The sequence below is a fragment of the Alosa alosa genome, chromosome 1 (assembly GCF_017589495.1).
Source record: "Alosa alosa isolate M-15738 ecotype Scorff River chromosome 1, AALO_Geno_1.1, whole genome shotgun sequence".
NCBI classification, from domain to species: domain Eukaryota; kingdom Metazoa; phylum Chordata; class Actinopteri; order Clupeiformes; family Clupeidae; genus Alosa; species Alosa alosa.
Window position 1 is genome coordinate 39,225,892 of NC_063189.1, and position 27,145 is coordinate 39,253,036.

Here is a 27,145-nt window from a genome sequence, read left to right on the forward strand (position 1 = left end):
CGATAGCTGCATTCCTATTATGTCAATGTGCCAAAGGCTAAGGTCACACAGTCCCTCTCACTCACACACACACACAGTGAGACTAACCGAGCAGGTCACGGTTGCGGGCGTCAATGGCCAAGTTGCGGAGTGCCCCAGACATGGCACGCACCACGCGGTCATTGCCATGAGCCAACAGTTCCGTCATGATGGGCAGGCCCTTCTCCTGTCGCATCACCGCCCGGATGTACCGCCCATACTGAGGGAGGGAGGGAGAGCGTCAGAGGAGAGGAGAGGAGAGGAGAGGAGAGGAGAGGAGAGGAGAGGAGAGGAGAGGAGAGGAGAGGAGAGGAGAGGAGAGGAGGGAGAGGAGAGGAGAGGAGAGGAGAGGAGAGAGGAGAGGAGAGAGGAGGGGGAGGGAGGGGAGAGGGAGGGAGGGAAAAAGACAGAAGGAAATCAGACATGAGAACCATCTAGAAATCACATGAACTGATTAAAATAGGAAACAAATCTTATTTTTAAAAGCTTCCTCATTTGAGTCATTTCCTCTGTTACTATTCCCAGCTCTGGTCACTTTAAGCGCACGCTGACCCAGACAGCCGCCCACACTTACGCTCCAGCGTCCAGCACACAGGTTCTGCACAGCTCCGGCCGCGGCCTCCAGCACCGATGGGTTCTTGCTCTCCTTCAGGAGTGATGTGTAGATGCGCACCACCTCCGGCTGGTACAGCAGCTCATAACCTGCACACACCACCAGGCATATCGGTGAGTGTTGGGATGCGGAATCACACTAACCAGCAAAGCATCTGCTATTGTTTGGGTCAGCACCGGAATGGTCGACAGTGCTAGCAGGAGAGAGCAAAGCATCAATTTGCAACCCCTCTAGAGCATAACACGATGCTTTGTTTAATGCATCATAGTGACATTTCAGGAATTCTTTCTGACCAATCAAAGCAGTAACGTTTCTTTCTGCTGGACAGAAATTAGCACTTCACAAACAGAATTATTTTTTAACAAACAGAATTATCATCAGAAAATTAATTTATTGCCAATGTGTTATTTCCAGTGTGATACCAGTCTTAGTCTCCAGGGGGCATTGAGATCAATAGGGTTCAATAATGTCACAATTGCTGAAAGATCATATTAATAGGTCTAATACAATATAATATTGTAGGCTAACGACTGAAACATATCCACATGGGGCGATTTCCAGTAATCAACAATATACTTCCAAATCACTTAAGCAACAACCAAGAGTCTGGATTACACAGCCAGTGGATACATGCACTACTCACAAAAAGTTATATCAGGCAATACAATAAGGGATATCTGGCTTTCGGGTGAAATTTAATGTTTCAGTACAGAAAGTACTAAAACATTGAACTGTTGGAATTGTGCATTCAAAAGTTTAGAGAATTAGGTTTAGGTTATAGTGGATTTTAGGTTCATCCTGAAATTTCACCCGAAAGCCGAATATCCCTGACATTTTGCGAGTGTATATGTGATGATAGTGGTTTTCGGAGGCTTCAGTTTTGTAAGAGTGAATGAAAGGATTAGAATGAAAGCATCCTATAAATGCTACATCCTACTGTGGCCAAGCAACATTCCACAGGAGAAGAAGCAGGGTCACAGTCCAACAGCTGGAAAACACTGCATTAAATGGCTGGACCCTGGTTAACTCTTAACGTGAGCGTAGGAGGAGGAGGAAGTGTTGAAGAGAAAAATACATTTCACTTTGGTCCGTACAGAAAAAGGGTGCCCTGTGAGAGCGACACTTCACCATTTACCTGTAGCAGGTGTGGTCCTCTTCGGAATTTCAATCACATCAGCAGATCCATCATCATCCTTCCTCCCTGGACGGGTGGTGAGAGAAAGGGGGGAGAGTGGGTTTTTGGATGAACATTCGAGGTGAACATGTGCCATAACATGACATAACATGTGCAAAAGGGCAGTGAGTTTGTCGACCACAAATCCCAGTTTGCTTTATGATATGCACCATAGACTGTATATACAGTCTATGTTATGCACTGATTAAGCAGACATTATGGATCTAAGTGCAGGAGAAGGGGATATGAGTGGGGAGTCTTCATTCTCATCTTTAGCTGCTTTCAGAATATGATTGGCATAACTGAGGTAATGAACACCGTGCCTATAGGCCCAAACTGACCGTTAGCGTGCAGGCTTTCAGCTCAAAACAAAAGGTTTACATCAGTCAAGCCAGTAGACATCTTCCAAAGCTCATCAACCAAGGTAAATTCTAGGGGTGTCACGGTTCTCCAAATCCTCGAATTTTCAATTTTAAGGTCACGATTTGATTATCAGTATACACACTACCGTTCAAAAGTTTGGGGTCACTTACAAATGTCCTTGTTTTCATCATCAATGTTGTAAATGACTGTTGTAGAAAGAAATGGCTGATCTTTAATGCAATATCTACATTGCCCATTATCAGCAACCATTCATCCAATGTTCCAAAGGCACATTCTGTTTACTAATCTGATATCCTTTCAAAAGGCTATCAAAAAGCATTTTTATTTATTTATTTTCACTTGCTAAGTTAATGTTAACTGACATGAATGAATGAACCACAAAATATTTCCACAGCGGTGATTTCAGAGACACCAGGATGGAGTTCAAGTTCGGTTGATGCGTCCTCTATATCAGCAGTTGCTACGGTGTCTTTTAATTGGCTACAGCTTCACGTTAGAGGAGATTATGTTGACTCCTGCACTCGTGTGTGTTTTTCCCTCCTCTTGGCACGCCTGCCAGACATGACATTAGAGGCGTGGCTACATATCTTTGATTTTGAAGGTTGAGATTGTGAAGTAATTTCGATTGAGATCCGACTTACAATCAAGATAGTGACCTCCCTAATAAATTCCAGTAAATGTTGCGAGCTACGAGCAGCATCAACATGTAGGCACTGATCTGTAGTGATGGGCAAATGAAGCTTTGGTGAACCACTAAACCACAGCAGTGTGAAGCTAGCAACACTAATGAAAAAATCCAATATGGCTGCCACATGTAGATTTTTCAACATAAAAGTCCTTACCCAAACCAGTATATGTAACCAAAAATATTGGTTTGCTAAGGACTTTTATGTTGAAAAATGCATGTGTGGCGGCCATCTTTTTGCTTTTCAGCTAGTGTCACTAGGTTCACACTCCTGTGGTTCACCAAAGCTTCATTTGCCCATCACTACTGATCTGCAATTAACGGACCGTAAAGTAAATTACCTTACTGATTGTATGGTTAGGAAGGACATGAGTAGAGTGTGTGTATGTATGGCAGCACTGCAAGCCTGATCAAGACCCAACAGACCCAAAAGTGAAGATTCGAAGAGAGCAGCTTACCTTTGGAAAACCACTCGTCTGGATCAGGAACAGGTGAGAAAGAGGAAGAGAAGGTGTAGAGGACCGGAGGAGAGAGGGAGAGAGAGAAGAGGCATGGCAGGGAAGAGAGTATTTCAGTATGGAAATAAACCAGCAGCTGTATCCCCAAGCCACCCACACCAATACACAAGCAGGTCTACAAAACACACACACACACACACACACACACAGGCCAAAAGAACCTGCCCCATAGCATGCAACCCCCAGAGCACCCAAGAGACACGTAGCTGGGCATCAGAGCATAGGTTCAGAAGAGCCAAGTCTGGACCATTCAAAGATTTGATTTGAAATCCCCAGCAGCAAGAAACACAATTACGTGCAGTGGTTCACTACACTGGGACTAAGGGGAAAACAGCAACTGCTAAACCCCCACAGTGGCCACATGTTATAGCCTAAGAAATCCACTATACTTTAGAGGAAACAACTGATATGACTGTAAATAAATAAACCATGGTCATTTTCAGAAAGAAAGGAGAGCTGATGCTTCAAATATATTCTGCATATTTAATCATCACTGCTGTCCACTTTCTTTCTTACACACACACACACACACACACACACACACACACACACACACACACACACACACACACACACACACACACACACCTTTGCCCTTGCGTGAGCTGAAGCATCCGGTCTTCTGTGCGGGGACAGGCCCTTGGTTGAGTGGGGCGGCCTCCTGGTAGCGCTCGCAGTTGGGCACCTCTCTATGCACCTGATAGGACAGGTTCCTCAGCAGACACACACTGTTCTCTATCAGCTGTACACATGAGAGAGAGAAGACACACACGTGTGAAACAGGGAGGACTGCAACAGATGGCCGCCACAGATGACCACATCAATATCTAAGTGCACTGGTACTGGTCAGAGGAGGCCAGCACGATATGACATTTGTGGTGTAGCCAGACTTAATCACAAACCATCAAGAGCATATAACAATGATAAACAATAGTGGTTGTGCTAAACAAACCTTATTATCGACAGATTTACAGTCGATCTGTGACTGGACGATATACATGAGAGAATCGACCAATCCATTGCACTCTCGCAGCTTCCTCCTGGCCTCACTGCGCTCTGAACTCACGTTCCTGAGAGAGACAGAAAGAAGATTGTGTTTAAAATAAAATAGCAGGAAGAAAAATAAATATTTACATCCACAATAACAACAACATACAGACATGGAGAGGAGGGGATAGATGGGAGGTGGAAAAAGACATCAACCCAGGAGCAGTGTGGGGATTAGAGGGTGCCGCCTTGTCGGGTTGGCAATTAGAGGGTGCCGCCTTGTCGGGTTGGCACTAGAGTGCAAAGCTCAGGGTGCGAGTGAAAAAGAGTGGTTTCTGAAGCCAAATAACAGCAGTTGAGAGAAGCAGGCAAGAGAAAGAGGAGCACTCAGGGAAAATAAACGGATTCAAAGATCACATTTCCCCTCTTTGTCCCACCATGCACTCTCTCTCTCCCTCTGCCTTTTCACTCAGCTCCAGACCGTAGCGCACACACACTAGCAGCTCTTCTCTCATACACACACACAGGCCATTAAGTTGCTTGTGACAGGCCTGAGGCATTTCCACTTAGCTCCTCTATTTCCTATGTGGTGTAGTTTTCACACATGGCCATACAACAACTCTTCCGTCTAGGGCCGATTTTCATTCCATTCTTCCTTCCTTTCGCTACGTCATTCTCTCCGTCTAAAGCTGCCTCAGCGCTGCTTTTTGTAAGTGACCCTCGCTCCCGCCTCCCCCCCTTTCCTCCCACCATTCTCCCCATTCTTTTACCCAAGCCAGCGTTCTGTGCGCTCACTCCTGCCCCCTCCCCCCCCCGCGGGCTCACCTCAGGCAGCCGGCCGTGTTGGTGAGGGACGTCTCCCACTCCAGGTGTCGGGGCTTGCAGTTCTCCTCTCCGCCCCCGCCTCCGCTGCCCCTCTCCCAGCCCGAGTGGGCCACCATCACCTCGTCTGAGAGCGCGTGCAGCGCGTGGTCCACAATCTCCATCTTCACAGAGTCATGAGACGACAGGTTCCACAGGGTGCCTGCGTGTGGGGAGAGGCAAGAGGCCCAGAGGTCAGTGCGGCGGCATTACAGGTTAATGTGTAATGTGTGTGTTAATGTGTGTGTGCGCGCTTTTTGGGAACAGCGCCAAAAATTGCATATTTTGATACCACTGTTGGCACACAGGACGCTTTGATGATGGGACTTTAATCACTTTTCCTGGGAACTGGTGCGTGTGTCTGGTTCAGACAAATCTGTTTTATTAAGGTTGTTATGCCCTTAACCGCAGCTCGCAGAAATGACTCACAATCTGACTCTAAAAGGTCTACACATGACATTGCTCAACGGGAAGAGGCCATTTCGCAATATGGGCCATTCAATGTACCTTTGGTCACAAGTAAAGTGTGCTTACAGGAGTTGTTTACCTGTGCTGGTGTCAAGTTTCATGATGACTTACAAGGAAGTGAACCATTTTAATGACTATATACTTTAAGTACGCAACACATATGAGGAATTTGTCTTAGTGTGTGCGCGCAAATGGGCCGAACAAGTGTACAGACTGTCACACTGATGTAGATCAAAGCGTAAACATGAAAACTATAGATGAGGGCAAGATAAGAATACTTCTGCAGTATGTTATAGAATTTCACATTCTATAGGAATACAGTAAATCTAAAGGAATCATCTCAAAAAGAGCCGAGTGCATTATTATACAGTGCCACTTCAGTTAAAGAGTGACATAGTTCAGAAGGAAATTTGTATGGCTCTATTTTAGGAACGAGATGCAATTGTAATAAAACTCCTGTATCGGAGCCGTTATCTATTACTGCCCATCCCCTATTTCCGCCCTCTTACGTGTATGTGTCACTTAATATTCATTTCTATACAAACCAAGACGGCGGATTCCTAAAAAAACGCAAGCATCCACTCCATAAGTGTATCTAAATTAGCTATGCACCACTAAATTAGCTATGTACCAAAAATGACATTTTACTGTGACTCAAAGAGCTGTAAACAGTGTTGTTAGAATTTTCAAACGAAAGGGGCAGTAATTGGTACTTTTAGGATATAAGGGGACATGGTTCATCTATGATTGTAGCAACCAGGTGTGTGCAGCGTGGCTTACCCGTAGAGGTCAAGTATGAGAGGGTGATGTGTGAGTGATAGGTGTAAGAGATGGGGCTTACCTGTGATGGTATCGGTGAGGTCCTGGTCGCGGGTCTTGCGCAGCAAGCGCACCAGCGCAGGGATGCCGTCGCAGTTCTTGATGGCGATCTTGTTGTCAGGGTCGCGGCCGTAGGAGATGTTCTTGAGAGCACCGCAGGCAGCGTGGTGCACCTCCTTCTTTGGGTTGTCCAGCATGGAGACCAGGGCAGGGATGCCCTTCATACGGCGCACCTCAGATTTCACCTGAGAGGAGAGAGAGCGAGAGAGAGCGAGAGAGAAAGAGAAAGAGAGAGCGCAAGTGAAAGAAAGAAAGAGGCAAATAGAGGGGGAGAAGATAAAGCAAAGAAAGAAAGAGTGAAGGTAAGTGCCAAACAGAGAGCAGTGAGCAGAAAGATTGATAGAGAGGGTGTGACAGAAAAAGAAAGAAAGCGTGATTAATCCCCTAAGTACACACACACACAAACACAAACACCCAGGGCCCCAGAGGAAGGGCTGAGCGCAGGTGCTCGTCGCCGCTGTACCTTGTCGTTCCTGAAGGTGAGATGCTGCAGGTAGGCAGCAGCATTGCTCTTGACCGGGTCCAGGCGGTAGTTGAGCATGGCGATGACCTCAGGCAGCTCTGGCTGTCGCCATGTGGTGGGGGCTGGGCCCTTGCGGAGGGTGCTGTCCAACGAGGCCATGCTGCCCCTCTCGCACTCAGCCAGGGGCACATTGCCGCCCCAGTAGTACATATCCCCAGGTCCACTCATGTCTCCATCCAGGATGCCTTCATAACTCCTGATAGATGGACACACAGACACAGACAGAAAGGGTTAACACAGAATGATGGCTTTAAATGTGTGAGCCAAAAAAAAGGCAATAAGAAATACAATTAGAGCAAATAGAAGTGGCTGGCTGCCATGGCAACGGAACACTTGTTCCCACCAGAACTAACACATTTGAAATAGACGCACTGAAGGCGCCTTCACAGTTGTCACCCTCAGAAACACACTCTGATCTCACTTCCTAAGCGTCTTAAAACTCCCAATGAAATAGAGATGCAAAGTCATGCTCTGGCACGCTCACTCATGCTCGCATACTCCTTCAGTACCACAAACTCACTTTCATTTATCCTCACGGTATCAACCACAATCAAACAGTCCCTTTCACCCTTACAAACACACAGACACACATTTCCTTACCCAGTTCGGCGTGGTGGCGGGGCGTGCATGGGGTGGCCGTGTGCTAGACGAGGCATGGTGCTGTAGTGCATCGGAGGCCCCATGCCGTAGTCAGGGTCGTCGGCGTAGCCCAGGCTGCGCCGGTCGTCCTCCAGGCCGTAGGGCTCGGGCACGAAGCGCTGCATGCCCGACAGCTCCAGGGCACTGCCCATGCGCCCCACCTGGGGCTGTGCCGCGTATGGGTCCAGCTGAGGCCGGCTGTGCGCCCTGTAGTTAGGGTCCAGTGTGCGGTAGGTGTCAGGCGGCCTGAGGGACAGAGGAGGGGGGAGAGAGAAAGACAGAGAGGGAGAGAGAGAGAGAGACAGAGAGAAAGAGAGACACAGAGAGAGAGAGAGGAAGAGTGGCAGGAGGAGAGAAAGGGAAAAAGGAGAGCAAGCGAGACAGGGAGGGAGGTAGAGACAGAGACAGAGAGAGAGACAGAGAGAGACACAGAGAGAGACACAGAGAGAGAGACAGAGAGAGAGACAGAGAGAGACAGAGAGAGAGACAGAGAGAGAGACAGAGGGATTTAGGAATTGCACTACTGTAAAGCTGTAGTAGGAGCTGGGTAAAGCTTGGGGTGAGCTTAGCTTCCCAACTGGCTCACTGTTCTTATTAGAAGTGGACATCCAGTGTTGAAACACCCCTGCAGACCTTGCTATTTGAGGGTGCAAGGCCAGCAGTGAGTGAGTGAGCCGTTTGGGATGGAGCCGCAGTGGACTGGGCTACTACAGGTCTAATGCATTTCTATTGTTTTAGAGAAAGAAGAGACACAGTCACCAAGTCAGGACACACTGCTCCTTCCCTTGCTGTAGGGATCTATACACAATACAGCTTTACATAACACCAGAGCAGACTCAGAGCAGTGCAGAGATGGAAAAAGTGCACACTTTCTATAGTCAAACAGATGTACAGATAAAGGTTGTACTGGAAAAAGTAGAGGTTCTGACTTAATTTATTTACTAAAGTGAAAGTAACAAAGTGGAGTCTGAAATGTAGTCAGCCAGCCTTTTTAACGATTTTTTACGGGCTGTTAACTGCTAACTTAACCTCATGTCACAGTAACAGGGGCACAACTACACATTCTGATAAAGCTGTATTGAACCAAAGCACTGCTACGCATTGGAGCCTATTTCAAAGCATGGAGCGCAACCATGACCAATTAAGTCCTGTAGGTCATGAGGCTACTAGCCTACACATTCTTGTCCATGCAGCAGTATATTATGATCGTGTGTGACAATCTTTACAAAACAGGTAAAAGATAAAACAATGAATTTCCATTCATTTGATACCAAAAAATGGATGGTGTTTTCAGAAAAAATTTAGCAATCGTGTTACATAACTGATCTCAATATTGAACAACATAATTGTGATAATATTTTTGCTTATAGTTGCCCTGAAACATCATATCCCCACTAACATCTTTGGCCAATCTGGAAATGAACGTGCTAATGACAAGGCAGAAAGATATGCAACACCTCCTCTCCTGCTCACAGCACCAAAGTACACCAAAGAGTCAAATCAACACCTCATCTCACACGTTAGCTGGATGCACATGCTGCCAGGGGCTTCATTAACTCCCTCTCAGCTCAGAGTGTGTGAAGCGCTTTCTCTGACAAAGAATTCTCTGAACTCGTATTTTCGGCAACGTGTATATTTAGTGCAAAGTATGTAGTTGGCTTGTACCCTCGTAGAGCTCATGGGAATCTGTTAAGCATCTTATACTATACTAGTGTTAATTTTAGATCAGGCGAGGCGAGAGGAAATATGTTAGATCCAGCACGACCTTTTTTCATGACTAAGGCGAGGAGGCGATGGCCCAGGGCAGTATTGTCCTGAAACACTGACTAAGACTATCTTAAGATGCATTATTGTTGACCTAAAAAAGACGGGACTAAAATGTTTTGCATGAAATAAAAACTAAGATAACATTTCTCTTCATTTTAGTCTACAAATGAGAAGACAGAACATCTAGCTGTTATGTTTTCAAAATATTCGAATGAGTTCATACGCACCAGCTTTCCTGTAGGCTAGTCTGTGCTGTTGCTGCAACCCTGTGGCTGCAACCACCCAAACTACATGGAACAAGAACACTGGAGATTTCTGCAAGAGTTAGCAAAGCTAACTACCTAAACTTTATGCCACAATGCTACATACCCAAAAGTTGAAGCTTCTCTCATACAAATTAACATCCCCAGAATGTCCATCCGAAAATGTTCATCATGTATTGTCAATTATTTAACTAGTTAGACTGATGATGCAAAGTTTGCTAGCAAGTGCTAATATGGAAAGTTCGCTAGCAGGTTAGCTATGGGCTAAGATGGAGAGTCTGATTAGGGGAATGTGTTGTGTTTGGTATATATAAGCATCTAGCTGGTATGGAGTAAAACATTAATACTTTGGCCTATGACAGTGTTTCTCAAACTTTTTCAGTTTCAGGACCACTAAACTAACCCTAGCTAAAAAAAAGATTAGACCTACTTCAACAGTAGCCTATAATTAGTCTACACACAGGCCTACTCACTGAACCACTTTGCTTATTGTGTGGATTCAAACTGTATGATTTAAACTGGCATATCTTACAGACGGTGTTGCAGAACTGTTTTTTACATACAAGTTGGTTCAATATTACAAACAACTCATCTATATTATATTTTACCCCGCCTGCTTTCAGGACTACTTGGATAGCTTATGGACCACCAGTGATCCTCGGACAACACTTTGAGAAACACTGGTCTACTGAATATGACAGTGGTCCAATCAAATCTTTACTGTCTATGGTCAAATCCCAGCCGAGCTATAACTGTATAAATCAGAATGAGTAATTATAACAGGCAGTAGCCCTGTGGACACAATAATATTAATGGAAAATTAAGATGTGTGAAACACTATTTGACTCAAATTGTAATCAGAAATAATTTGTTATAAAAAAAGACTAAAATGTGTTGACTAAAACTGACTAAGACTAAGATACCTTTAGTTTTCTTTTGACTAAAAACTAGACTAAAATGGCCGAGACTTTTAGAGCGGCTAAAACTTGACTATCAAAATGATATTTGAATGACTAAATATGACAAAGACTAAAAGGACATTTCGTCACAAGACTAGACTAAGACTAAATTAAAATAGGTGACAAAATTAACACTATACTATACACACCTAAAACCAAGGGATACACTGACAAAAAAAAAAGATGTTTTCAAACACACACACACACACACACACACAAGATACCAACCTGTAGTTTGGGTCCATTCGCATGCCACGGTTGAGGCTGGCATAGGCGTCTGAGGGTGGGCCGCCACGGTAGTCATCGTAGGCACCTGGTGGGCCGTAGTGGTAGTTTCTGGGGACAGTGTTGGTCGGGTAGTCCGCTGGACCACCCAGTTGCCGGTACATGGGTCCTCCGTAACCCATCCCAGTCACAGAGTTGCTGCCATCCAGGGACATTGTGTCCGACATCGACGGGATGACCGTGCGTGTGGTGGTGGTCTTGGTGACCTTCTTAACCTGGTGGAAAGGACACAAAGGCGACGGGGGGGGGGGTCAACTGATTAGACAGTGTCGATTACAGCAGGTCAAATCTGGGTCAGTTTTGGGCAGATAAACCCCCATCGACACCTGACGGGGAATTTCAGTCGTTTGTCTTGCTTTGCGTGTTCGATGGTGGGAGATGTCATTTTCAAGGATAGTGGTATGACAAAGCCACTGTGCTATATTTCCTGCCTTTTTTCAGGCCCTGTCAGCACTTTAACTTGGCTGTGGCAGATAACAGCCAAGAATAGCACTGGCACAGAGGAAAAAGTTGTCCTTATCCGCAGTGAGTGAGAGAGAGTGTGTGTGTGTGTGTGTGTGTGTGGCATGTGTATGTGTGTCCTTGTGTGAACGTGAGATTGGTCAGTGTTTTGCTGGATGGGAGGGGTGGGTGGTGTTCTTACTGTGGTTTCGGTCCGGCGTGTGGTTCCGTCATCGTTGGTCTCCACGGAGACGACAGAGGGAGCCTCCTGAGGGTCCTCCTCTACAGTGAACGTCTGCTCGACGACATGACCTGGGTCTAACATCCTGTACTGTAAGGACATGGACAGAACAATGGTGAACCACAGCCAAGTGCAGAGAAGCATTTCCCTCCACACACACACACACACCACAACAAACAAACACACACACACAATGGCAAAAAAGTGAATGAACAGCTGGCCAAAAAAGTGGGGAAAAACAAACACACACTCAAACCTACCTGTGTCCCGTTGATATATCCCTCGCTCAGTTTGAGTCTCTCTAACTCCGCATCACCAGTGACACGCCCGTTCTATAGGAGAGAGTGTGAATGAGTGTGTGAGCCGATAGAGCATGCACACACACACACACACACACACACACACACACACACACACACACACACACACACACACACACACACACACACACACACAGAGGATTACACTCAGGACGTCACAACAGCCAGTGACCAAGTAGCTGAACAATTCCAAACATTCAGCGCTGCAGGTTACTGCAAGACACTGGGAGAATGTATGGCTGATTCAATGACACACACACCAATATGCGACTGGTCTCCAAATCCATGCAATGGGGTTGAAAGAGAAGAACGGATATCAAGTTCCCACACACACTCACACACAGAGAGCAGCGAGACACACGGATGCGTGGCTGATGGGAGATGGGTGGACAGATGGAGGACGAGCGCCAGAAGAAGACGGGCCAGTCAGGGAATGCTCGAGGCAGCTTCCGGGAAAACGCTCTTTGGTCCGTGTGGTAAAGGCATGCAGCCACACACACGCCCACACACACACACACACACGTACACAAATACATTAGCCGTTCCTGCCAAAATGTTCAAGGAGAGTTGCTGGCCTTGCCACTGTGCTGCGTAGAATAATCACTGCTTTGGTTGTGTGAGCGTTTACCCATTTTCACCAAGGTATTTGGTTGTGGTGGTGGTGGGGAGGGAAATGATGGAGAAATGTAATGGCTTTGATTCATCTCTAATATCCCATCAATTTGCAAACACTAATGCTTGTGATGAAAGCATGCTTCAGAAAGCGTTTTTAAAACCTTGGCACAATTTCACTTTGCCTTGAGTCAGTCCATGCATCTCATCCTGCCTTCAGCCCAGCAGTGGTTTGGATTCCAGCTGAGAAACCAGATGGCAAACAGCAACAACCAAGCAGATCTTCCCCTCCAGAGGAGAAGATTCAGAGACCAGATTCCTCGTTGTGCCTCGAGGACAACTGATCCCAGAGCAGTGAAAGTGTGATGCGTTTGCTTGTGCGGACCTGCCCACAGGTAGGGTCTGTGAACTGGCTGGCATGTTAATGCTGTTTAACTATGTCAACAGAGAGCCGATAAGGCTAGTGGCATTCCAGAACCCTGCTGGCCTAACACGCACTAGCCAGGACTTATCTCTGTACGAAACTCACGTGGTGCAAGATAGTGTATACATGTGTATGTGTCTGTGGAGAGTGTATATATGTGTTGTGTGTGCCAGTGTGTGAAAGAGAGACAGAAAGAGAAAGAATTTAAAAAGGGTGTGTCCAATAGGTAGAATGTGGGATAAAGTTTCTTTGAATGGAGCTGGTGGTAGAAACATTGTGTTTTGTATTTAACAGAAACAGAAAGTATTTGGTGTGCATTTGCGTATGTGAGTGTGATAACTGAAAGAATCAGGGTTAAGCACAAATGTAGGCTGAGAGCGGACCCATCTGAGGTCGTTCACACAGACGCACGCACGCACGCACACAGGAACTGGCTTAGTGTCACCATCAGATCTTGGGAAAAACTGGGCGTGGCCATCAGTCACGGTTATATCATGAGGGCCTGAGTCTCCAGCCGTGATAAGCGACGGTTGAGCAAAGACAGAGGGGCCTGGCCCGTCCCCTGGATCCTTCAGTTCACTCACGCAGGCAGATAGGCAGCTTCGCTCCTTCTGAGAATGTGTTGAGCAACATCCTGGGAGAGGGTGAAGGGCCTCTCTGTCTAAGGCCACGGAGATAATGGATCTGACTAACTGAACCGGTTTTACTCTCCCTATGAGCTGCACCACCGTGGTGGAGAAGGGGTGTGGGACATGGCTGGAAAGGAGGAGAGAAAGAGAGAGGGGGGAGAGAGAAAAAGAGAAAGAAAGAGAGAGAATGAGAGAAAAGAGAGGGAGGGGGTAGGAGATAAAAAGGAGGGAGTTGTGTTTTGGTGACATCCAATTAAAAATAAAAAAGACAAGCGAGTGAACATCATTCAACACAAATTCTGTGAGTGTTTGACTGTTACCAGATAAACATTCCAAAGCAAAAAGCATCCAAGGCAGACTGCCTACTGTTAGACGGTTTGTTATGACACACAGAGACCCAGCAGCATGCATGCAAGCACCGTGATGGAACATGATGAACCCCCCCCCCCATACACACACACACACACACAAAGGGTGGATGGAGAGAACGAGCGAGCAAACAGAGAGGAGAGGAGAGCAGTGGTGGCGATGGAGGAGTGTGGGGTGGAGACTGGATGGGAAGTGATGGGTGTCGTTCTTTCCTGTACATGCTGAGCCTGCACATACATACACACTCCCAACCTGATCTGCTATCACCGTGACGGCACAGTGTGTGACGGTCAGGACAGTGGAGTGGTGGGAGATGACCGACACAGCATACCGTACATACACACTAAGAGAGATGAGCAATGGAGAGAGCATGGGTGAGGCGGAGGTGGTGCAGGGTGGAGAGATGGGATGGAGAACAGCTGATGATAGTGAAACACTGGCAGGAGTGTGTGTGCGTGTCTGTGTGTGTCATGGGCTTGGAGTCAATGGGAGTCATGTGGTGGGTAGGGAGCAGGTTTGAGTGGTCAAGCTGGAATCTGAGGACAGCTAAGGGTGATTGTTTGTGACAAGGGGGTATGGGGTACATGTAAGCCTGGGTGCCAGGGGGTTGGGGGTGACCTAGGGGTAATGTGGATGAGGTGGTGAAAGTCTCATGCTGGGTGGTGACGTAGTAGATGCAGTGAAGATGCGGTGATGACCGTTCCCAACATGTCAATGTGTGTGTAAAGGACAACCGCATCTCTTATCAGTCTAATGTCGTCACTTACTGTATCTGCTCTATGCGGTGTCTGTTTTCGGCTTAAGAGTCCCTAAAAGGGTCAACTAATCATCAAGGCCTGAGAGTAGAGGACTGGGCGTCTCTAAAGGATGATGATGACACCGGAGGGGGACGTTGGGAAATGACTCAGCAGGCTGGGAGGATGGGCTGGGGGTGGGGTGGGGGGCAGTGGAGATGGAAGATGATGAGGGGTGGGGGGCTTTTAGAGGGCGGGTGATGGTGGTGGTGGTGGTGGTGGTGGAGGATGTGGGGTGTTACCTGCAGGGTGGGGAGGGGGCGGGGGAGGGTACCCGATGGTCCCACGCTCCTCCTCTCCTCCTCCAGAGCCCGAGTCAGACGCTCAAACTGCATCTCCTGCTCCCGCACAGAGGCCAGGAGAGACGCCGCATTCTCACAGTGCTCCATACACACTGAGAGAGAGAGAGAGTGTTACACACGCACCCACACCCAGACAGACAGACAGACAGAGCAAGCCCCAACACCAGTAAGACAGTGCGCTAGGCATACAGCAGGCTGACCACATACTGAGAGATAAGTATAGACAGAGCAAGAAATTACTCATACAGAGTAAGCAGAGATCAAGAGCGAAGTACCCAATTAGGATGGGGGGGAAAAAATCCCCAAAGGCCCAAACACAAGAGACCCACAGACAAGGCATGACGCAGACACGCAATGACTCAGAGAGCTCCACTGACACACACACACACACACACAGGACAACTAGTAATGCAATACTTCCATGTAGTCTCCAATACACTCCAATTAACCCTCTGCCATGCAGATTGGTGTGTGAACTGAACAGACAGAAAGACAGAAGTAGAGCCTCCCACACACATTACACACAGACAGAGACACAGACAGACAGACACAGACACACACACACACACAGTACAATGGCACTACACATAACAAGAGAGCAAAACATTCAGAGAGACACGCCCGACGCAACACACACCAGGGTTCATGTTGAAAGCCAAAGATAGAAGTGTCAGAGGGAGCGAGGAAGAGAAGAGCTGGCACACGAGCTCCACTAAGTGAAGAGAGTGAGTGCAAGCAAACGACTGCTGATAGAGGTGTGGTAACACAGTGCTGCTGCAAAAGCACCTCAGGAAAGATACACACATTCACACACACAAGCTTGTAGGCATATGGCTCATGTTGAGCATGAATAAGACATAAGGCTGGCGAGGCTTCAGCACCATGTCTATGTAAGGCCATGTGAGTGTGTTTGAGTAGAAGGGTGTGTGCGTGTAGACCCACGGGTCTCATTCCCATCAGAGAGTCAGCTCGGACACCACCACCACTCAAGCTGTATGCCTCCACTTAGTGACTTCGTGTGGCCATTTCCTCAATCATAACCGAAAGTGTCCATTAAAGAGGTCAACGTCGCCATCTTGCTTGACCTCAGAGTGAAACTGTGGGCAGACATCTTTAATGGCCCTCCTGACCAACAGGAAGAATATCACCCTACTGTTCCTTTTGTGGTTTTCATACGATAACATCCGTTAGGTTAGCGACCTTCATTACAACAGAAACACTGTCAACACAACATAGCTACCGACCTCAAAAGGTTTTGCCTTCCTTAAGGCTACGGACAAAAAAAAAAAATGAAATCCACAACAATGCTGCTGTTCTTGTCAGGATGCCACTGTACATGAATGTTCTAAACACACAACTAAACGAGCGCCAGCGTATCTAACAGCTGTCAGAAGCAAATGTGTCCTTTTTATCAGCACCTCACTTCGGCTGAGCTAACTTGGCCCTTTTGCCTTGTAAAGAGAGTTCTGTCTAACAAAGCAATACTGTGGAAAAACAGAAAAGACGGGGCCAAAGCGGCCAGAAAAAAAGAGCAAATTCAGGCACCAGTGCATTTATTAGCACCTCTCTGGCAGGCTGCCGCAGTAGCGTCCACAGTGCTATTTCCAGGTGAGAAAGCCTGTCGCGTGGAGAAGCAGGGGCCTCGGAGTTATTCTGGGCTCCTGTCAGGAGAGCAACAGCCGCAGTCTCACCGGAGACACGGAAAAGTAACTTCAGCCCAGCTTCAGAAAGATACTCTCAGGCCTACATGCTCTACACATCTGACTCGCTGATTTCTGAGGATAAAACAATCCCTGTGTAAAGAGAACAACCCCCGCTCGCTCCTGACTAGACACTCCTGAATTAGTACACGCCCACACTACCGTGCATATCTCAGTCCCAGACCGCATGATGGCACTCCCAGGGAAATATGGATGATGTCATTTGCTGGCAGGAAGTTGTCTGCTGGTCTGGGATGACATAATTTCAGAGCTTTCAACTTTCAGCCAATGTCTCAACAAGCCAGGGGTGAAACCATGACACCAGCTTCTGAATTACACATTACTTTTAACAGGACAAAAATCAGCTGGAGAGATATGAGCACTGCTGTGTTCAAGGTAGCCAGGGGACATTATCCGCAGCACGAACAACCTTGGCCCTTATTTAGGCTACACTGTCCACCAAAGCCTCGTCATGCTGTCTTTCAACACTGTAATAACAGACAGCGAAACTGGGACAGACCGTTTCTGATCAGGTAATCAGGTCATGTGCGCCTGTGATTGAGGACACTGGTCATCTGTGACTGAGCGGCTCTTTCACTGACCAGACCACCTGGTAAATCTCTCCCAGCCATGGGTGTGACCTTTTGTTTGGACTTCAAATGCAAATAAAGGCCAGGGTAGCCTAATGGCACGGTGTGGGGAACATAGCAAAACGGACTGAGAGGAGTGACTCCCCGAGACAAAACAGACAAGAAGGCAAAACCAACAAACACAAAAAACACTCAGCAACACACATCCAGCAAAGAAGACAAATCAGGGCAACCCCAGTGGCAGTGCAAATACCCAGAAGAGGCTCGGGGGACCAAAACAAATCCCACATCAGCTTGGCGCTTGACCTCAAACCAAATCTTAAAATTAAAACGTTGCATATCTCAAACACTGGAATCACCCCAACGGGGGCCAGACCGGATGACTGTTCTAAAACCACCCTGGCCACCCTCTCCTCCTTTGCCAGTGCGAGTAATGAATATTACACTTCAAATAACTTCAGCCCAACTCTTACACACACACGGGAAATATTTGCAGCTGTCTGTGTGGCGTGGGCCTGAAAACAATGGGATGTGTGTGTCAGAGAGAGAGAGAGAGAGAGAGAGAGAGAGAGAGAGAGAGAGAGAGAGAGAGAGAGAGAGAGAGAGAGAGAGAGAGAGAGAGAGAGAGAGAGAGAGAGAGAGAGAGAGGGGGGCAGTTGTCCTTGAAAACACAGACACAGCAGTGAGTTTCGTCGATGGCTACTGAAACTGTTTTCCCCACCCGCCTTCCACCTTTTCCTCCCAGAGCAAACACACTCACACTGACAAAAAGGCAGGAAACACACACACACACACACACACACACACACACACACACACACACACACACACACACACACACACACACACACACACACACACACACACACACACACACACACTCTCTCCCTATGACACGCATTCCAGCTGAAACTGTGGCATGTCAGATCCTGTCTCAGCTGCTCTGAATGGCTGAGGGATCCACCCCTTTCCCGTACAGCCTCTCTCCCTCTCATCTCTTTAAGACCTCGCTCTCTCTTTCTCTCTCTCACACACTCTTAAACCTGCTCTCCTTTACTCCCCTCCACCTCTATGAAAGGTGAGTCAGCCCGCATTGTCTCTGAGTAACTGACTGGTTGAATCTGATGTGATGACTGTGTGAGTGAAAAAGAGACACACACACACATATATATATAATTTCTCACACACACCTGCAACCAGTCATGAGTCATGACCCCACATTTCAACACCAGCTTAGCCATTTAAGGCGAGACACGGCAGGTGAAAACATTGTTTTTTCATGCACTGGTCAATTTCGAGATTTTGAGCTAGTATGTTACCTTAGCATGTATTCTATCACACTACTACAACAAAAAAAGTCTTATTTATTATATTGTGTCTGCTCGCGCCTGTATATTTCTCCTAAATTCAGCAAAAGTTAGCATTACAACCTTGCATGCACTCCCGCGACCATGGTCCAAAACATATCATGTGTACTACCGAAAGCTCTGTTTTTCCTGTATCACGCTATGTGATCCATATATGGACACTTCGCGCAACCAATCGCGAAAGTTCAAAGGCGAGTCTAGGCTGAGAACGGAATCTCATTGGCTGTCTTTCAAAGCTGTTTTCTCAAAATGAGTTTCCTCTCCCACTCTGAGTACGAAAACTCCACTTCAGAAGCACATACATACACCAAACTTTCTAGACCTATGCCTAACTATATGTAGAAGATTTTTAGAGGGGTTTGTTGATATATTATTCCTAGCCTGACTAACATGACATTTTATGCCTAAAAACATGGCAAAAATCGATTTTTTAGGGCTATTGACATCATTTTCTGATTTACAGGATTACAAAAGTAGATATTCATAAATCCCTCTGTAAATGTTTCCCCATCTAACATCTGAACACAATGAAAACATAATTTTGAACCTGGCCGTATCCAATGCTCAGGTTTCGTGCCTTAAAATGTATGCCAATTAGGGCATATTTAATTAGATAATGCCTAATTTGCATATGTAAACATTAAATTACAGAAAAACTTTCATAGTGATATCTGCTTGTTAAAAATGTTACCCTATTCACCTGTAGTGTCTTGCCTTAAGGAATTATGGCAAAAGATGACACTGGTGCTGTGTAAAGCTATGGTTCCTGACCATTCATGACACTGGTGCTGTGTAAAGCTATGGTTCCTGACCATTCAAGCCTGTTTCTAGTTTTACCTATTAAGGCTAAAGCTGGCGTACAGAGACATGTAAACTGATCCTGAGACTGCTGCAATACCAGTACTGCTAAGAGCAATGAAATGGTTGATGTTTGAACAGTCTATCAAAAATGAAAAGGTCAGCATAACAGGTCTTTGTACCCGTCACTAGAAATGGCTGCTCAAGGGGGGTTGGGGGGGTAGAAGAAAACACTCATCTGTTGCTCATCCATGCTAGATCAATACATGAAGTGGGGGGAGGGGGGGGGGGGGGTGCAAAGCAGACCAGCCCACACAAGACAAGTGGGGAACACCTGCTGAACCAGGGTGCTTGTGCAATCATTATCCATCTTATGACGGACGGACGGACAGACAGAAACATGGGCATTATCCCTAAGCAGCAGAGAGCACCCGGAGTAATTCAATTTGCCTGAACACTTAATCATGTGTCTCCTAATGGCGCTGGCATTAGATTGCTAAGCCACTTAGCGGCCCGGTGCAGAAACACCTAGCATAGCCACACGGAGTCAGTGCTAGCAGCACAGACATGACAATGCGAGTGCAGGGGCTGAGGGCAGTTGACATATGCTTCCTTCCCACACAATTAGTGGATGTGGAGGAAGCCCCCACGTTGCAGTGCATACCACAACACACAGCTGTAACAGCCACTCAGCGAGGGCCAGCAGCACTCACATTCATAACCAGCTGATATGGCTGAAGGCAGCTGCCCCAGACTGCAGGACTCCTCTGGCTGCAGGCAGAACACAGAGGACCTGTATGAAGCCCCGCTGAAAATCAGGAACTCTGAGCCTTCCGCACAGGTGCAGCAAAAGATGGCAAACAGGCAGGCACACAGATGAGGCGGGTACGGTACAGTACACATATACCCATACACCACACAGACGCATGAAATATGCACTACACCCTAGTTGTCCTGGCCAGACCATAATAGTGGACAGAGCTAAAATGCTGGTCTAGCTGGCCCAGATCATGGTTCTGCTGACTCAAGGCAAATTTGAATGAGAGGAGCCAAACCGTTAGCCTTGGCGTGGCTCCAGACTAACGCCTCCCTGAACTTTGGAACACAAACTTCCAACGCTCCTCAGCAGACACTCAGTCAGGCACTCAGTCACCCAAACACATTTGCCCCTGTCCCTCACACATGTCATGTTAACTACAGAGAGAATACAGCTGTGGAACCCCCAGTCATGTTTGGGCGAGTAAGAGTTCACTGGAGGTGTGTTCATGCATGTGACTTGGTCGGTCATGCTTTGGCCATAACTGACGCAGCAAAGCCAGCTAACGGAAATGCAGGAGTTGTAGCTTGTAAAGGTAAAGTCTGACCAGGAAATAATGACTGTCCTATCAGCTGTGTCATCGGGATGAGACAGCCAACACAAAGCCGAAAGCTGAATTTTGAACACAAACGATGAGGTAACCAGAGAGAGTTCAGAGGTGAACGCTTCCATTCTCTAAACCTCTCCGTCTCTTTTCAAACCAAACAACTCCCTTCCGTGTAGGACGGACACACCCTTCTCGTAACTATAAACCTCTCATTACAGCGGTTCAAAAATGATACGTCTGCTTTAACGGGCAGCGCAGCGTACCAACGCGTTACTTTTAATGATATCATAAGTTCTATATAGGTTCAAGACTTGCACCACTGAAGTCCGTCTTGTCCTCATTGCATTACTTTTTTGGTGTAGCCTACGTGTGTGTGTGTGTGTGGTTGGGGGGGGGTGACATGTAAAAACTCGCCCTTGCTCTCTATAGAAAACCTAGGTCAAAGGAGACACGCCCGCAGGACATGTGGAATGCACAAAAATCCCAACCATGTCTGACTGTTGTTCTGAGAGAAACAGCTTAATTTCACGGATTCAGACAGACGAGTCAGTCGCTCTGGTACAAATTAAACCTTTCACCAAGCATAGAAAGAAGCTGTGCATTTGCCATCCTTTTGCCGTCTGTCCCAAGTTGTTTTCTACTTGCAGGTGAATTGTGTGTAAAAATTGTGGGGGACACGGCGGACGCTGCCGAGTGCTTCCATTTAAAAACACAGAACCACGCCTGCCCCTTCCCCCACACCCCTTCAACAAATACCCACTCAACAGGTTTCTGCCCTGCTTTCCTGACTACTACCCAGTTGATCCAAAACAAGGAGACGTCGAGTTTCACTTTACATTTCAATTAAAACCAAATTGTCTGAAAAAGACATGTTCATTGCAAAGCGAACTCATGTATCATATTCATCCCCGTTAAAGAATGCTTCTTATATCCACAAGAACAACCTCAGTATATACCAAACACGGCATGTAGCTGGGTTGGCTAACCAACTTACTACCAAGTTATTATGTCAACAACTACTATCACTCATCCAATGATCACAAACACGTCGTTACTTTGTACCACAAGGCAGACACCCAACACGGTCTATTTAGCTTATGTAGTGGGTTACCTGTTGAAGACCTCCACTGCACAAGTTACATTTTGAACCAATACAGACGCGCACTTCCGTGAACACAGGTGTTCACAGGCTTTGACCTCGCCTCGATTTTGTTCGACAGCGTAAGCCAGCCGGTGAACGAGCGGGAGAGTGTATGGGTGTTCAGTAAACAACTTTGATGTAAAATTACTTTTTAGAAAGTTACAATTCTACAACGTATTACACGTTGTTCAGATCACCACGTAGCCTATTCGCCCTCTTTAGAGCAAAACTCGGACAACAAAAATAGTATGAAGTACTAGCACACACTAATGTCTGACCGTTCTAGCTCTCGCTACCATAATGGGTAACATAAGATGGATATACCTGGTAAACGTGAACTCGGCAACAAGAGATTAACGTTAAAATAAAAATCAGAAAATGCTATGATGGACCCGTTTCAGATGATGGAAAATGTACACACGTCGGTAACAGAGTGTTGCCAGTTTCAATGGTTTATAACAAACTGATACCATGAACTAAAACGTAACACTTTCTATGCAGCGTTAGCGATAACGTCGCTGGTAATTTGTCGTAATGAGACGAATCATTGATTTTGACTAAGCTATGGTACGACAACCTTAAACTTATTACATCCAGACTATTACGTACATGTGACATTCTTAAAAGAATATAAGTATAATGTTCGTTTACATGGACATACACACAATAATATATCGTAAACGTTAGGGCTATAAGAGTACGTTGGACCCAGGCATAATGCTATCTGCTAGCAATCTAAAGTATGCGTTGCGGTAACCACTTGCTAGCTATCCTTGGTTAGCTAACGTTAGCCAAAGAGCTAGCTAGCGACAAGCCAACCAACTTCATCGTATGCATGCCAGCAGAATTCAATTTACGACTAGAAAGTTAGCGGCAAAGTAGCGTTAACATGTAAATCAAACAAAAAATACACACACATAACTACATTTCAGTGTCCAAATAAGTCTACCTTTGTCTTTTTGTGCAAGTCCGGAGTGTGGTTCGGGTCTCGGCCTATCGAAACAGGCTGCTATTGCCAGATACTGATTTCCAAGCGGTAGGAAGTGATTGTAATTCCAAACGTTGCTGAACGAAATTAGGGCGTTATAGCCCCTTCGTTCATTCACTGTTTCAGCGCGAATCCTTCCAAATCCTTCTCAATTATACAACACGTTGCGCCCATAAAAGGTCTCACAGAAATCGAATATCAATGAACATGAACTTTTGTACTGGTTTTAAAACCCACCTTCCTAGCTATCTTCCTCGCCTTGTTCACTTCTCTTCCCTCTTCGTCGCGACTCCTCCTGTTCTGTCTCCTCCCCTACTTGGAAAAACCACACACTAGTGGCCACTACCGTAATATCAGAAAGCACGCGCCTCCTTCAGTTTTACACATATACCCACATTTTTTTTTGTCCTCATTTTTATTTGCCTGTTACCAAGTTTGTACACCTGCTGTCAGTGGCCAAGGGTAAATTAAAAAAACTCACATGATGTGCAGGGACATTTAAAAGAAATCCATTACCATAAAAAGTCATTACTGTTGCACACAGTGTGTGTCACACCAACACATTCGGCTCATAAAATGACTCTAGTCACACTATCACAATATTGTGTGGGCTAATAGACATTTTCTTGAAAATGTCCCTCTAGCCTATGCGATTGTAGCCCAACTGCCATCAGTCGCTTTTCAGAAAACACCATGACTTTCACCTTGAATGGAAAAGACTGCTGCTGTATCAAAGTCATGGAAATGACCACATTTGAGCTTGAAATCAGTGACAAAACAGTCATTCCAAACGAACTGTTACACATGCCCTCAGTTAAGGAAGATGCTATGAGACCTGTCACAGATGTTGGCCTATAGAACAAACCTCATCAGCACCGGGACAGGGCCTAACCAGCTTGAGTTAGCAGCCTCTACTGTATACTATTTGTCTGACCAATTAATTAATATCACTGAGAATTGTATAAGCATAAGAAAGTATATATACTCTTTTGATTCCTGAATTAGTGAAACACACTCAGCACACACTTATCCCGGCGCAGTGAGCTGCCTGCAACAACAGCGGCGCTCGGGGAGGAGTGAGGGGCTAGGTGCCTTGCTCAAGGGCACTTCAGCCGTGCCTGGTCAGCGTTCGAACCGGCAACCCTCCGGTAACAAGTCCGAAGCGCTAACCAGTAGGCCACGGCTGCCCCTTGTACCATGCAATAACAGGAAGAGCGAGCCCAAATAGTTTAAAAACGCTCATCTTGAAATAGTCATGATTCGCACATTTCAGAGCTCAGAGATGTCTTCAATAACTAATCATCTTAGTATCAGCATTGCATTGGACATTAGGGTTTATTGAACAGGCCAGTGGTTCTCAACCATTGTGCTATGATGTGAAGTGTGGAATTTTGTGGAACCCGAAGAGTTTTAAAAAGGCATCATAAAGTGGTTTAAAAAGTAACCTAGGCTGCATATTTATTTTGCAGCTCAGTCAGCATCATGTAAGCATAAGCCTATTGCTGTGGTCTCGGCTCATGAACACAGAAAAAATATGGTCATGAGAATGAACACACTTGTTATAGCCTGGAGATCAATAAAGTATCTATCTATCTATCTATCTATCTATCTATCTATCTATAATAATGTGTGTGTAGCCTAATATAATTCATAATCAGTAGTCATAAGTCAGTGTGCCTTGGCATTTTGGTTTGACTTTTGGTGTGCCTTGATGCAACGGGCTATAATGCAAAGATAATTTACTATGAAAACAAAAATTATCTACAATACCATAAAACAAAATTAGCAAAACAGCCTAATAGGTTAATGCTCTATTTTTTGCATGTGTTGACCATTGATCTTATCAGCCCAATTTGAGGTTCGGGAGCTCAACGAGCAGGGTTGGGTAGTAACGGATTACATGTAATCTGGATTACGTTATCAGATTACAAAAATCAAGTAACTATAATCAGCCCAGATTACAATAAAATGTATAATCAGATTACGTGTAATCAGATTACAGTTACATTGTTGGGGATTAGCTGATTACATTTTATCATGCAAATAATGCAACTTTTTTAGGATAGCCTATTAATTTGACAAGCAGTTCATTCGGATGTTCACTTTTTAGACTTTTTTAAGATATAGTTAAGAACAAAATTATTCATACCCCTGGCAAATATTGATTTTCTCATACCCTTTTTAAAAAATCACTGGACACATCTTTATTTACCACCACAGCTCTCAAAATGGTTCATATACCCACTAAGCCTCTTCATGTCTCCACAATGATTGTAGACTGCACCTTTTAAGCAGCAATCTGGGTTTTGAGGCAGGAAAGATTATTTGCCATCACTTTGGCCTTGTGCTCACTTTTTTGACGGATTGAGGTCCGCTCTAAAATGTTGATATTGTTCTCTGTTAACCATTTCTTGCCTTGTTTGGCTGTATGTTTTGGATCATTGTGTGATTTAATGTTCAAATGCTACCTTTTGGGACAGCCATGGCCTACTGGTTAGGGCTTCGGCCTTTGGGCTTGCCGGTTCGACTTCACTAATTCACGGATTGGGATAAATGCAGAGACCAAATGTCCCTCACAGGATCAAAAGATATACTTACTAACTTACATACTATTGGGGCAGGTCTCTCGGCACACTGCCTGATCTTTTCCTCCTAATGTAGCCTCTTGTTTTAGTGTTACTGTTTACTTTGAGAAAGTCACCAGGTCCCCCTGGTTGAAAAATAATAAATCCCAAAATATCCCAAAATAATAAATTTCTCACCCCCACAATTGAAATGGACATGGTGTCATTTGGGTTTAATGCTTTCCTTTTTTATGCCAATCTCAGGCCATGTCCCTGGGTCAAAAAAAATCCAGCGAAAGCTAAATTCTTTGTCCAGGTGTGCCCTTATAAAGGTTAAGCGGAGTTGTGCATGTTTGGAGAAGAGCAAAGAAAAATAGAATGAGAATTCTTTCATCAATTCTGTGGTGGTGTCTTTTACTTAATGGGCATATTTATTGAAGTAATCTAAAAGTAATCCTAAAGTAATTAGATTACGTTACATTTTTTTGGTAATCCAACTGATTACGTTACTGATTACAAAAATTGGCATGTAATTTGTAGTCAGTAATGGATTACATTTCAAAGTAATCTGACCCAACCCTGTCAACGAGTTAGGTGACACAACTTGCCTTGAAATGTTTGTAATTTCTGATAAGTCTGGCCAATATTTAGTTATTCAAATCATATATTAAAATGTCATACTTGTTAACTGTATAGGTGCATTGCCTTTCTAAACAAACCCTCATAATATTCTGTGAAAATGGTTGGGCCAAATGATTTGTGTAGCATGCAAAATCAGTTGATATGAGCTGCCATCTGAGACTAAACCGTTCAAATATGAATCAAACAGGCTACCCGAGTAAGGCTATTGTTTTACAGACTGAGGAAGTAATTTGTTTAACGGACTATAGCTTTTCAACTCAACACAGAAGCGGTGGGGTGAGATTGACTATGGCCGCTCTGCCTCTACCATGCCACCCCACATCGAGGGACAGTTGCTGGATACATTAGCCTCTGCACAATCTGTTCTGGTCTTTTGTAAGCCTTAATGTCTAGTATTTGCTGATATACCAAGAATTTGCAAAGCTTCTTTATATTGTACCTCTTTATAGTGCTGACATACAATAATTCACTTCTAAAATAGTTTGAAGAACTCTTCAATGATGATGTATTAGTACAGTGATATTACTTTTTAAAGTATAAAACCCACATTTTATTTTTATTTTTTATTATGTTATTATTGTTGAATGGTGGCCTAGGGGATGTACTGTCAGCCATAGCTTGACCCCACATGAGTTTTGTAAATTCAGAGATGCAAACACATCCAGCCACTTTTGGGGAGAAGATTTGCAACCCACAGCAGGATAGGCTACTGGATAGGCCTACCTGTTAAAAACATGCACATACAAATGTTATCTGTGTGTTACCTGCTTCCCTCAAAGTATGAGGCACTTGAGTATTGGAATTTTGCAATAGGCTTACTGCAGCTGCCTGGCTAA

The 27,145-nt window shown here is 45.5% G+C and overlaps 1 protein-coding gene across 10 annotated transcripts in view; it reads right to left on the reverse strand.

Moving 5' to 3' along the window:
* ctnnd1 (catenin (cadherin-associated protein), delta 1) overlaps positions 1 to 23,418 on the reverse strand; it is a 30,497-nt gene extending 7,079 nt beyond the window's left edge. For 3 of the 10 annotated variants that reach the window (XM_048239601.1, XM_048239560.1, XM_048239588.1), the window contains exons 1-14: positions 12,364 to 12,671; positions 11,966 to 12,037; positions 11,667 to 11,795; positions 10,967 to 11,238; positions 7,711 to 7,995; positions 7,051 to 7,306; positions 6,550 to 6,772; positions 5,205 to 5,403; positions 4,345 to 4,462; positions 3,981 to 4,134; positions 3,333 to 3,350; positions 1,767 to 1,832; positions 593 to 720; positions 88 to 238 (exon numbers count right to left, since the gene is read on the reverse strand). In XM_048239601.1, the coding sequence (XP_048095558.1) occupies positions 88 to 238; positions 593 to 720; positions 1,767 to 1,832; positions 3,333 to 3,350; positions 3,981 to 4,134; positions 4,345 to 4,462; positions 5,205 to 5,403; positions 6,550 to 6,772; positions 7,051 to 7,306; positions 7,711 to 7,995; positions 10,967 to 11,238; positions 11,667 to 11,795; positions 11,966 to 12,037; positions 12,364 to 12,561 (2,269 nt within the window). In that variant the 5' untranslated portion in view covers positions 12,562 to 12,671. Of the gene's footprint in view, positions 1 to 87; positions 239 to 592; positions 721 to 1,766; positions 1,833 to 3,332; positions 3,351 to 3,980; positions 4,135 to 4,344; positions 4,463 to 5,204; positions 5,404 to 6,549; positions 6,773 to 7,050; positions 7,307 to 7,710; positions 7,996 to 10,966; positions 11,239 to 11,666; positions 11,796 to 11,965; positions 12,038 to 12,363; positions 12,672 to 15,095; positions 15,248 to 23,064 lie in introns of those variants that run through there. The other 7 variants (XM_048239574.1, XM_048239624.1, XM_048239582.1 and 4 more) reach the window with 6 other exon arrangements.
* Between the last annotated feature and the right edge of the window lie 3,727 nt (positions 23,419 to 27,145).